Source organism: Rhinoderma darwinii, chromosome 3 (genome assembly GCF_050947455.1).
Source record: "Rhinoderma darwinii isolate aRhiDar2 chromosome 3, aRhiDar2.hap1, whole genome shotgun sequence".
In the NCBI taxonomy this organism is placed as follows: Eukaryota; Metazoa; Chordata; class Amphibia; order Anura; family Rhinodermatidae; genus Rhinoderma; species Rhinoderma darwinii.
The window spans coordinates 137,344,050-137,356,669 of NC_134689.1; the positions used below are offsets into that span (position 1 = coordinate 137,344,050).

General features: G+C 41.0%; 1 protein-coding gene across 8 annotated transcripts in view; it reads right to left on the reverse strand.

Annotated features, from left to right (window-relative positions):
* PPFIA2 (PPFI scaffold protein A2) overlaps positions 1-12,620 on the reverse strand; it is a 373,500-nt gene that overhangs the window by 23,959 nt on the left and 336,921 nt on the right. For all 8 annotated transcript variants that reach the window (XR_012882381.1, XM_075856792.1, XM_075856789.1 and 5 more), the window contains 5 exons: positions 11,580-11,661; positions 10,913-11,113; positions 9,170-9,232; positions 4,437-4,466; positions 3,965-4,140 (listed from right to left, as the gene is read on the reverse strand). Coding sequence is in view for 7 of the 8 variants with exons in the window: in XM_075856792.1 (XP_075712907.1) it covers positions 3,965-4,140; positions 4,437-4,466; positions 9,170-9,232; positions 10,913-11,113; positions 11,580-11,661 (552 nt within the window). In the remaining variant the exon portion in view is untranslated. The remainder of the gene's footprint in view (positions 1-3,964; positions 4,141-4,436; positions 4,467-9,169; positions 9,233-10,912; positions 11,114-11,579; positions 11,662-12,620) is intronic.

Genomic DNA, 12,620 nt, shown 5'->3' on the forward strand with positions numbered 1-12,620 from the left:
TGCAAGGATACTTACTGCAGTGCCTCTGTATCTAAGGCTACATTCACACAAGCGTGACAAATTTTTTCACCCACCCATTGATTTCAATGGGCGACTAGGTGCGTGAAAACGCACTAATATAGGACATACAGTGAGTTTCATGCAACAGACACTCGCTGCATGAAAACTCACGCATGTGTGAATAGCCCCATTGAAATAAATGGGTCCATGTACTGTACGTTATTTCAATGCACAGCACACGGACAAGATTCATGTTCGTCTGAATGAGCCCTAAGTCTATCATGTATGATACGGTCTGCTGGGGCCATGTATCTAAGCCTATTATGTGTGATACAGTCTTCTGGGGCATTGTATCGAAGCCGATCATGTATGATACTCTCTGCTGAGACAATGCATCCAATTCTATCCAGCGGTGTAGCTATAGGAACCTTAGTCTTATAGATATGGTATCGCCGATATATATGTAAAAAATATATATATTTTTCAGGGTGTGGGTAAATATATGTCTCGGGGCTTGTGCCCCTGATCTTTTAAGGTTCTAGCAATGCCCCTGGTCCTACCCACCGCACACCGTTGCTTCTATTCACACAACAGTGTCTGGGTGTCGGTCGTTAAAAACGGCTGTCTCCGTCTATTTTTGACGGCCGCTTTGTATCCGTTCCGTGTTTCAATTTTTGATTTTTTTTTTAAAAACAGGTGAATTTCATGTGTAGCTCATGCCACAGTGCCCTCTGTATATAGTACCACACCCCCCTGTAGATAATGCCGCAGTGCCCTCTACATATAGTGCCACACACCACTCTTTATATAATGATGCTTTGCCCTCTGTAGATAATGCCACAATACCTCCTGTAAATAATGCTGCAGTGCCCTCTTTATATATAGTGCCACACCTCCCCTATAGATAATGATGCAGTGCCCTCTGTAGATAATGTTGCAGTGCCCTCTACATATAGTGCCACACACCCCTCTGTAGATAATGATGCAGTGCCCTCTGTAGATAATGCCACAATACCCCCTGTAAATAATGCTGCAGTGCCCTATGTGTATATAGTGCCACACCCCCTATAGATAATGATGAAGGTGCCTTCTGTAGATAATGCCACAGTACCCCCTGTAGATAATGCCGCAGTGCCCTCTGTATTTAGTGCCACACACACCCTTTAGATAATGATGCAGTGCCCTCTGTAGATAATGCAACACTCTGTAGATAATGCCGCAGTGCCCTCTGTATATAGTGCCACACCCCCCTATAGAGGATGCAGTGCCCTCTGTAGATAATACCACAGTACCCCCTGTAGATAATGCCGCAGTGCCCTCTGTATATAGTGCTACACCCCCCTTTTGATAATGATGCAGTGCCCTCTGTAGATAATGCCACAGTACCCCCTGTAGATAGCGCCACCTGCGTCCCCCTATAGATAGTGCCACCCACAGCCGCTGCTGGAGGAGCCCCTTACGTCAATGTCCATATAGGGAAAGGGACGGCGCCTGACCTCCCTCTGAGCCGGAGCCAAAAATGCTGCAGGGAACGTTTTTAGATCCGGCTCCTGCACACACAACGGATGTCCCCTGAGCCAGAACAGATCCCATAGAAAGCTATTGGATCCGTTCTAGCATCAGTATCCCTCTAGCTGTTCTGCAACACGCCAGAGGGAAACTGAAACGGACAACGGATATTTGTGAACGGCTCCTTGGAATGCTTTAAAAAATAGAAAGGTTAATAGTTTTTCTTAATTAATTAACAAAATACAAAGTGAATGAACACAAGAGAAATTCCAATCAAATCAATATTTGCTGTGACCACCCTTTGCCTTCAAAACAGCATACATTTTTGCACACAGTTTTTGAAGAAACTCAGTAGGGAAGTTGTTCTAAAATCTTGGAGATTCTAACCACGGATCTTCTGTAGATGTAGGCTTCCTCAAATCCGCCTGTCTCTTCAAGTAATCACAGATAGACTCGATGATGTTGAAATCAGGGCTCTGTTCTCCTTTACGCTGAAGATATTTCTTCATTACATTAGCTGTATGTTTGGGGTCATTGTCCTGCTGCTGCATACATTTGTACCCAATCAAATGCCTACCTGAGGGTATTGCATGGTGATTAAGTATCTGCCTGTATTTATCAACATTGAAAACACCATTAATCCTGAACAAATCCCTAACTCTATTTGCTGAAATGCAGCCCCAAACTTACAAAGAACCTCCACCATTCTTCACGGTCGCCTGCAGACACTCATTATTGTACCGCTCTCCAGCCCTTCGGCGAACAAACTGCCTTTTTAAATTTTGACTCATCAGTCCAGAGCACCTGCTGCCATTTTTCTGTACCCCGATTCCTATATTTTCGTGAATAATTGAGTCGCTTGGCCTTGTTTCCACGTGAAAGGTATGGCTTCTTAGCCGCAATTCTTCCATGAAGGCCACCTCTGGCCAGACTTCTCCAAACAGTAAATGGGCATACATGGGACCAATTGGTTTCTGCCAGTTCTGAGCTCATGGCACTGCTGGAAACCGTCTGATTTCAAAGGGAAGTAAGCATGATGTGTCTTTCATCTGCTGCCCGAAGTGTCCTTGGCCAACCCCTGCATCTATGGTCCTCAACGCTGCCTATATCTTTGTGCTTCTTCAAAAGAGCTTGAAGAGCACATCTTGAAGCCCCAGTCTTCCTTAAAATCTTTAATAAATACCTATTCAAGTATAGACCATAGGCTTTCGCCAAAAGACTGTGTCCACACAAAACACAGGACCAAAACTCAATACCTATCACAAAATGTGAGGACATATGATGTATCCACAACTGGATGAATGACACACAGCACACAATATGTACTATGAAAATATGAAACAAACTTTATTGAAAAACACATAATAACATATTGGCCATCAAAAAATAAAATCAATGATACAAGCAATAAAAGGATAGCGTGGAGATACAGCAAGGGCACATATAGATGACATGCCACTGAAATGTAAACATCATATGATGTGGTAAGGTACAGAAATCTACATACCAGCACAAGAGTATAACATATGTAGTATAAAACACATAGTTGTCATATAGATCTGACCAGGCATATAGACAAATGTGCACAGTTATAACCATACACAGTCTACTAACATTATATAGGAGACAGAGAGAAGCCTAAAATACAAAGCTCAACAATCTGTACCAACCCGTGGATTGCATGATGTGTCCCACGAAAGGTATCTCCACACTAAACGCCCCCGACGTAAACAGGGCCTTAATACTACTATTTTTAAAAGCATTCTTACTTTGCAGCATTTTTCCACAACTGCCTAAAATCTTTGCACAGTACTGTATATGAACTGTTAAAGGAAACCGGTCATGAGGATCTAGTCCCCCAAACCACCACCAACCTGTTATCAAGGACGGCAATTAATAGGTTGGCAATAATCGCCTTCTATATTCTGGGTGATGCAGTATAATGTAAAAAAAGAGCCAATGACTGGCTGATCCCCGTCCTACTTAAATGATGTCTCTCAGGCCGGGATACGTCACCCATTGATTTAAATGGGTGGGGGAGGCATTTTTTTCCCCCCGCGACCGGAAAAACAACGCTTGTGGTAAAAAGAAGCGACATGCCATTTCTTCAGGTGTTTCCGTCTCTGACCTCCCATTTATATCAATGAGAGTCAGAGAAAGTGTTTTTCGCAGCGTTTTTTTGTCCACGGTGCTCAATGGCCGCAGCCAAAGAACGCAGCGAAAAACCCTGGGGAAAACAGCGTGCAGGCAGGTCAAATACAGACCCAAAATTCCTAAAGGATTTAGTGGCAGATTTTTCCGCCTGCAAAAAACTGTGTGAACAGGGCCTAACAAAACTGTAGGATTATCAATATTCCTTCATCTATACATGTCTAGGAGAATAGATCTTGGTAGACAATCAGAATCTACATGTGATCTTATCAATTTTTTTATACAGATAAGATTAGTCACATACCTATGAAAGCTATCCACCATTTTTAAGTGCACTCGAAGGTCTTTCTTTGTAAGATGGTCCAACATCCTAGCATCTACCAGGCATTCCATGAAATAACTTCGGTACTGAGGTAATCCCAAACTAGGCAGCCATTCATTACCAATCCATTCATGGTTCATATCGCCATATGCCAGGGTCTAAAAAATTAGTTTGCAAAACAAACAGATATTTAAAAATGATAAAAACCTAATTAAAATACAACCAGATTTTAAGTATTAGTGTCAATCTGAAAGTCCCAGTACATAAATTGATTGAACAGATGGTTAAAAATGTAAATAGCCTTAAAAATGTAGACCCCTTGAACAGAATTTGTCAAAACTTATTACAGTACAACTGGATTGTTCTTGCACTTAAATTACTACATAATTTTAAAAAATGTAACTAAAAAAATACAAAAGAAAAAGAAAAGAAACTAACATTTAATATGACAAACCTGTGCCCAGCTTCCTTCTTCTGACTCTTTCTATGTTGTCAGCATGTAAACATTAATAAGAAATGCAGAGGATAAAAAAAGTAAAAAGTTATTTCAAAGAATTAATTTAGTGGATCGGTTTTCTATTATATTTACTGTACTTTATCAAAAACATTTTTTATTTACTGAAACTGAAAGACTGGTGCCATTAATTACTGTAACATGCTAGTGGCAGAATGGAGAAGAAGGAGGTGGGGTGGAGGAGATAGTGGTGTTTTCTAATCTGCTGACATCTTTAATGTATTTTCTAAGTACAGACCTGCTGGCAATCAGCTGATCACTGAGTCTGGGGTTGAAACAGGAATGTGACCATACATTTTCCCTGCAGCAACGACTGCACAGTAAATCTAGTAGTAAGTGAGTGGGATATCATGTAATACATGGTCACACCAAGTCCTTTAGAGCAGGAGCTCCACTTTACAGCAGGGGAAACCCCTTTATGATAATGTGCCTTATGGGACAACCTATCTAAGCAGTTCCCAAGTTGGCAATTAAGAGGTCTGCAGTACTCAGAGTTTTTGTTACAGGGTCTTAAAGTTGTATGATAACAATTTGTCCTCATATAGCCACCACAAGGCGGAGCTCACTGCATATGGATTTGTAAAGCTAGTATGGAACTTAATGGGAGATGTAAAAATCAGTATGAAGTGAGCTCCACCTAGTAGGGGCTGCAGACAAATGCTATGTTTATACACCAAAAGAAGATATATTCACGGCACGCAAAATGCACCCCCCCCTACTGTAGATAGCGCCACCGACAACCCCCTGTAGGCAGCGCAAAACCCTCAGAAGATGGCGCCACCTGAGCTTCCTCCGGCATCGGAATTCCCGGCCAACACTATGGCCGAGGATCCCCCTCCTAGAGGGAGCCCCCGCCTTCTCTCCATCCCCACTGTAGATAGTGCCACTGCAGATAGCATTGCCCCCCGCACTGTAGATCGCGCCACCAGAGCTGATTCTAGGAGCGGAATCCCCGGTGTCAGATCGCACTGGCCTGGGATTCAGATTCTAGAGGGAGCCCCTGACGTCACTGTCAATTTAGACAGTGTCGTTAGTGGCTCACTCTATGAGCGGAATCCCCGGCCAACACTCTGGCCGGGGATTCCGCTACTGGAGAAGCCTCTGGTGTCACTATCCATATATGGACAATGACGTCAGCGGCTCTCTCTCTAGGAGCGGAATCCCCCATGTCAAATCGCTCCGTGTCGGGGATTCCGCAACTGGAGAAGCCCCTGGTGTAACTATCCATATATCTGACATCCGTGACGTCAGGGGCTACTCCTGGAGCGGAATCCCCACTCTGGCAGGAGATTCCGCTTTTAGAGTTAACCCCTGATGTCACGGTCCATATATGAACAGAGACATCAGGGGCTTCCTGTAGGAGCGGAATCTTCGGCCAGAGGGGTTGTGCTATTTACAGGAAGGGGGTGCCATTTACAGGGGGGTGGCGCTATCTGCAGGGGGGATATTGCTATGTACAGGGAGTGGTGCTATGTACAGGGGAGTAGAACTATTTATAGGGGGTGTGGTGCTATCTACAGAAGGGTGCTATATACAGGGGGTGTGGCACTATCTACATGGGCACTGTGGCATTATATTAGCACTACCCACAAGGGGCACTGTGGCGCTATCTACATGGGCACTGTGTGTGGCACTATGTGGGCATTATCTACAAGGAGAACTGTGGCACTATTTACAGTGGCCACTATCTATGTGGACACTGGCACTTTCTATGTGGGCAATGTGGCACTATCTACAGTGGTATTGCATCACTATCTACATGGGCACTGTGGTGTTTTCAGGGGTTTGGGACAAAAAACCCTAACAAATAAAATGTATCAATTTTTTTAACGTCTATTAAAAACAGATGGCAAATGCTTGTTAAAAACGGTCAGACAGCCGGGAAACTGAAAGTTGATCCGTTGTTGACTGACATTCTTTTTCACGGTCGTGTGTATATAGCTCTTTTCACTCTCCCCTCACAGCGATTCAGGGTGACAGAGAGAGGAGAGTTACAGAGCTATACAGTGTATGTGTGTATATATATATATATATATATATATATATATATATATATATATATATATATATATATATAAAATTACGTAAGTGTTTTTTTTCACATGTTTAGGCTGGATTTACACGAGCATGTAGGGTCCGTAAAGGACGGAACGTATTTCAGCCGCAAGTCCCGGACTGAACACACTGCAGGGAGCCGGGCTCCTAGCATCATAGTTATGTACGACGCTAGGAGTCTATGCCTCGCTGCGGGACAACCGTCCCGTACTGTAATCATGTTTTCAATACAGGACAGTAGTTCCACGGAGAGGCGGGGACTCCTAGCGTCATACATAACTATGATGCTAGGAGCCCGGATCCCTGCAGTGTGTTCAGTCCGGGACTTGCGGCCGAAATACGTTCCGTCCTTTACGGACCGAACATGCTCGTGTGAATCTAGCCTCAGTGATTTGTCTGCTCATAATAAAAATTAAAAACACTGCATTAATTAAACTAATCTAGAAAATGAAAGCCTCATAAGTCTTGTAAAAAAACAAAGTAAAAATAGTTGTGATATCCAAAGCGGTTCCAAAGGTATTATCGTTTAAGGAAGTGCATATCATGAAAGAGTTAAAGTTGCTTGACACTGTATTTAATGCGTTAAGTCAAGATAAAGATGGCTACATCTGTATGTGAACCTTGTATAGTACTATTATTTGTATATATTATTGTAACACAAACAAAAAAAAATAGAGGCGGCACATTGATTTAATATTTTTCTCTAGTCATAACATATTCTGTGCTGCTGTACGGAGTTTGAATGTTCCACCCAAAAACTATAGGAACTGTGTGGGAGAGCCTTCCGTACGGTGGTCTAGAATACAGTGCTATCCAGTATCCATGGAAGCACATTTAGACTTCTAGTGCCAGTGCCACACATGTTATAACTAGAGGCACACTTTAGAAAGAAGGGCAAATTCAATTTAGGTGCCAAGGGCACCATGAGCTATAAATACTGCCCTGGTTGTGAACAATGGATGGACTACTTTAGGCATTGTTTTTTTTGTGTGGGTACTATAGCTGGTATTATACGGCTACTACGCATGTAGGCACTATAGCCAATATCATATGGGCATTATGACTGGCACGAGTATATACAGGTGTGTCCACCCTTACCTTTCCACAAATTTCATTAGGGACTCCAATTTTTCATGATACAAATTCAATATATTATCGCGACAGGCTAGCCAAGCCATCGATGGCTGCAATTCACTTCACAACCACCGGGTGGCCACATATAGACACATTTAGAATAAACAACTCCCGGCAGAGTATGGTGAAATCATGGTTTGTTTGTTTTTTTACAATGCTCGAAATCTTGCGTCACTCATCTTGGGATAAGCCGAGCCAGAGGGAAAAGTTAGGAAGGACTCATCTGTATGTTCTAAATGTGCTACCATTTTATATGCTACAGCATGGCTGATGCTATTTTATATACACTACAGCTGATGCCATTATATACACTGAATGGCCACTTCATTAGAGACATCTACCTAATAGTGTATTTGACCTCCTTTGGCTTTCAGAAACGGAGCAATTCATCATGGCATAGATTCTACTAGGTGTTGAAATTGTTCTGCAGGAATATTGGACCATGCGGGCAGGATAGCTTCTCACAGTTGCCACTAAAGTGTCCTTCTGCCATAGGGTAAACAGCTGCTATGAAGGGATGACCATGGTCGGCCACATTGCTTAGCTAAGCCCTACTGTTCAAATGTCCATCCACAGGTATCAGAGGACCCAGGGTGTGTGAAGAAAGCTTTCCCCACACCATTACTCTGACACCTTTAGCCTGAACTGTTGACACTTGACAGGAAGGATTAGTTGATTCTTGCATCAAATTCTGTCCCATCAGCATGCTGCAACAGAAATCTGGATTCATCTGACCAAGCAATGTTTTTTCACTGCTCAGTGATCCAATTTTTGCGCTCTTTTTCCCACTAGAGTCTTATCATTCTGTTTCCCTTAGTTAACAATGGCACTTGAACGTGCTGATATTCCACAATATAATGGGCAGCACAGTAGCTCAGTGGTTAGCACTATTGCCTTGCAGTGCTGGGGGGCAGGGTTCAAATCCAACCAAGGTCAACATCTGCATGGAGTTTGTATGTTCTCCCTGTCTTTGCGTGGGTTTCCTCTGGGTACTCTGGTTTCCTCCCACACCCCAAAAACATACCATTAGGGAATTTAGATTGTGAGCCCCAATGGGGACAGTAAAAGAGGACCTCTGTACAGCGCTGCGTGATGATGAGTTGTGCATTCAGATACGTTAATTGGAGCACCAGCGTATTCGGGAACAATTCTTGACACTGCACGGCCTGTTCATCATGATTGTTGCCATCCTTCTCTGACACCTTGGGTTGACGAGTTGTGTACGTCCCCTTTCGCTGGTTGTTTATCCTTGATCACAGCATTCTGGGTATGCTCTCAATACCATTGCACAAGAATAAGTTTGGATGTTTTTGAAAGTGGCCATTTAGTGTATGTGTGCACTGCTACTTGCCCCATGCGATATATGCAAAATTGCTAATCTTAAAATAAATACACAACGCAGATATAACGGGTCACATATGAGAATTTCATAATAAAATGAATACCAATGTCTTAATGGTATAAAATGAAAAGTAATGACAAACCGTTTTGGCAGGAGTTGTAAGATTCTCCATTTCCTCATGGGTAACCCATACATTACCAGACGGCTAATGAGAAGACCCATGGAGTGGGTGATGAGATCCACATTTTGTAAGCAGCATTAAAGAAGAAAGTCAGCACCACTGTAAGTTAATAGTGTAATAACATCACAATCAGCAAATACACATCAACTACAGTGTCACAGGTGTGCCAAAGCTCCCACAAAAGCTAAAAAAAAACAAAAACTATTTGCAGTCCAATGATACATGGCTCATAACAGCAAATGGGTAGGAAGATAAATGTTTTTTTCTGTACTTCGTATGTTTAAGACTTGAGCATTGGCTGGAGTAACATCATTGGTACCCAGGATGCTTTACACATATTGGGCTTAAAAGTTTCTGTTACTTTATAAGCAAATGAGATTCCAAAAGAAACATGGAAACCTAAGTATACCCCCTTAAGGGACAGCTAATTTTGGGCCTCAAGGACAAAGCAGTTTTTTTCCTTTTTTCTTTACTGCATTCAAAGAGCCATAACTTTTTTTATTTTTCCATCAATGTAGCTGTGGGCTTGTTTTTTGCAGGACAAGTTCTATTTTTCAATGTAATCATTTGGGCTACTTATTATAATAATTATGGATTAGCTTTTTGGGGAGAATTAAAAAAAACAAGCAATTTGTTGTTTGTGCTGTTTCCCCCCGCTTTTTATTGTGCAACTAGTTAACTTTATTCTAAGGCTCGTTACGAATACGGCAATACAAAATATGTATATATATGTTTTAGTACTTTTGCACAATAAAAAGATGTTTTATGGATACAAGTTATAATTGTGTCGCCGCACTTCGAGATCCATAACCTTTCTATTTTTCCAGCGACGTAGCCATATGAGGGCATGTTTTTTTGTGGGACGGGTTGTAGTTTCAATTTATACCATTTTGGGGTACATATAATCTTTTGGGGGTTAATGGATACAAAACACAAATCCATCATGCGCAGTGCAGTATCAATAATAAGTTCAATTTATTCTTCTGGTCATTACAATTCCAACGGTACAGAACTGTATTCTTTTTTTATGGTGAACTTTTTTTCAAAAATAAAATATTTTTTGTTAATGAAAAAAGCTAATTATTTTATTTAAAAAAATTTAGGAGACTTTTTCTATGAAGCTTTATTAAACTTAATTAAACTTTTTCTGTTTTCTGATTGTTTGATTGCTTACATAATGCTTAGGAATACATAGTATTCCAAAACATTATGGTCTGTTTACCTGGGGTCTTTTGTTAGGCCCCTGGCTGCACATAAGCACGTTGCGAGGTGCCGATGGGCTGACAGAGGTAGCTCCATTCCTGTGTCAAACCCTTTACATGCTGTAGTCACTATTGACAGTGGCATCTAAGAGTTTCAACAGCCAGGATCTTAGTTATGTCTGATCCTGACAATTGCAGTAGGAGCTGGCTGTGGCAGTACCCACAAAATCATTGTGACAGATATATCACCCCTTGTTAAGAAGCACTTGCCTGTGACAGCAATATCCATCACAGGTCTTTAAAGACACACTGTTTATAGCTGGGGTGCATAATCTTTTTTGCCAGATTTCACTACTTGACATGTACAAAGTATATTTATCCTAAAATGGGAGATTTTGGCAAAAATGGCGCAAATTTAGCAAAATGGTGCACAAGGCAAAACATATCTGCAGCCACTCGCTAAGCACTTTTTCTCAAGTTAGAAGAAAGTTAGCAGACTCACAGTTCTTGATGTTGGAGGAGCTGATGGACTTGTAAGCGAGACCATCTCTTGAATAGCAAGGCGTAGTTTCAAACGATGTAAGGGATTGCTGATCCCAATTTCTCTCTGAATCTCAGTGTCTGACAATGCAGACATAATGGCACCACTTTTAACATTGGCACGACAAGCTGCAACATACCAGGCTGGCATTCCAAGCCATAACTGGGTTAAAGGAATAAAATAATTTTGTTTCACTATTGAATCATTTAAAGAAATTCAGAAAGGTTAATGTAATTTAAAAAAAATTAAAGAACTGTTAATTTCTTCTCATTAAACAAACTACAGAATCACAGCAATGAGCTAACAGTAGAGAAATAAGAAGTATGAGCAGTCCCAATAAGCCAGGGATGTTTTGTTTAAAAATTTTCCACATTTTGCAGTGCTTAGTAACTATATAAGGCCTTATTCACACAAGCATGTTTCATGTCTGTATTAATTCCGTAATCAGACCCAAAACGAATTTTAGAAAAATTGTTCATGTCTGACAGAACGGTTTTAAAGCCATTTCTTTTTAAAATGTTTAATTGTAAATGATCTAGAATGGGTAAAATGTAAATGCAATTCATATTTTCATAGTATAAAGCAGCATTTCACTAGTGTGTGGCTAGAGTTTTTTCTTATGCCTTACTTCAAGCCAGGATACCACAGTTGGTCCATCCCACTGAGCAAATGGTAGCCCTTTCCTTCTTGCCTCCTCCAAAAGTTCATGCCTGACAAAACAAGAAAGATCAAACACATGCACATTAATTTAATCTTCAGAAGCCCTCAATGTAGGATAACTTTAGAAAATTTTGTTTGTTTTTTTTACTTTTGTAATACCAATTTTAACAATTCATGAAATATTTTATAGATTTAATTAAAAAAACTCATCCATTATTAACACATAATGGTCGACTCCATATTAGTTTGTTCCATTGGGTTCATAATATATAGCGTGCATGATTCAGTATAGTAAGGCCTCGTTCACATCAGCGTTGGTTTCCGTTCATGGGTTCCGTTGCAGCTTTCCGTCAAAGGAAGCCATGAACGGAAAATGAAAACGGAAACCATAGCTTCTGTTTGAATTATCATTGAAATGAATGGTAATGCAAACGGAAGCTTTGGTTTCCGTTTGGCTTTCTGTTCATGGGTTCCTCCGACGGAAAGCTGCTCATGTGAACACAGCTTAAGGGTAAACTCACACGTGGCGCATTGTATTTCTGCAGCACAAAAATACGCTGCGGGAAACTGTAATGTATGCCTTTGGGAAAAATATTCTGCAATGCAGACAGATTTCTCTAATTCTTGTGTTGCAGAATATTTTTTTCATAGGCATACATTGTAATAAATACAGTGCAAGTATGTGACATGTAAAGGCACCTTATCTACAGCAGAGAAACATTGATTTATTAAATTATTACATTTTAGAGGACGCCTTTTATTTATGAAGCAAATAATATACTTTAAAATATGTCTAAAGCCGATCTAGTCCTAATGCAATAAGAAAACCTGTGGTGCCAAGAACTCTTTGAAATCAACAGGAAGGCTACTTGTGCAATTTAAAGCTCAATGGGACATGTAGATTATGCAGTAAATCTCATATAAAGCAGCTACAACACTACTGTATCTCGGAGTGCTGAGGATTGCCAACAGCATGTATCACTTTTATTTCACCTTGCTCAGTTCAAAT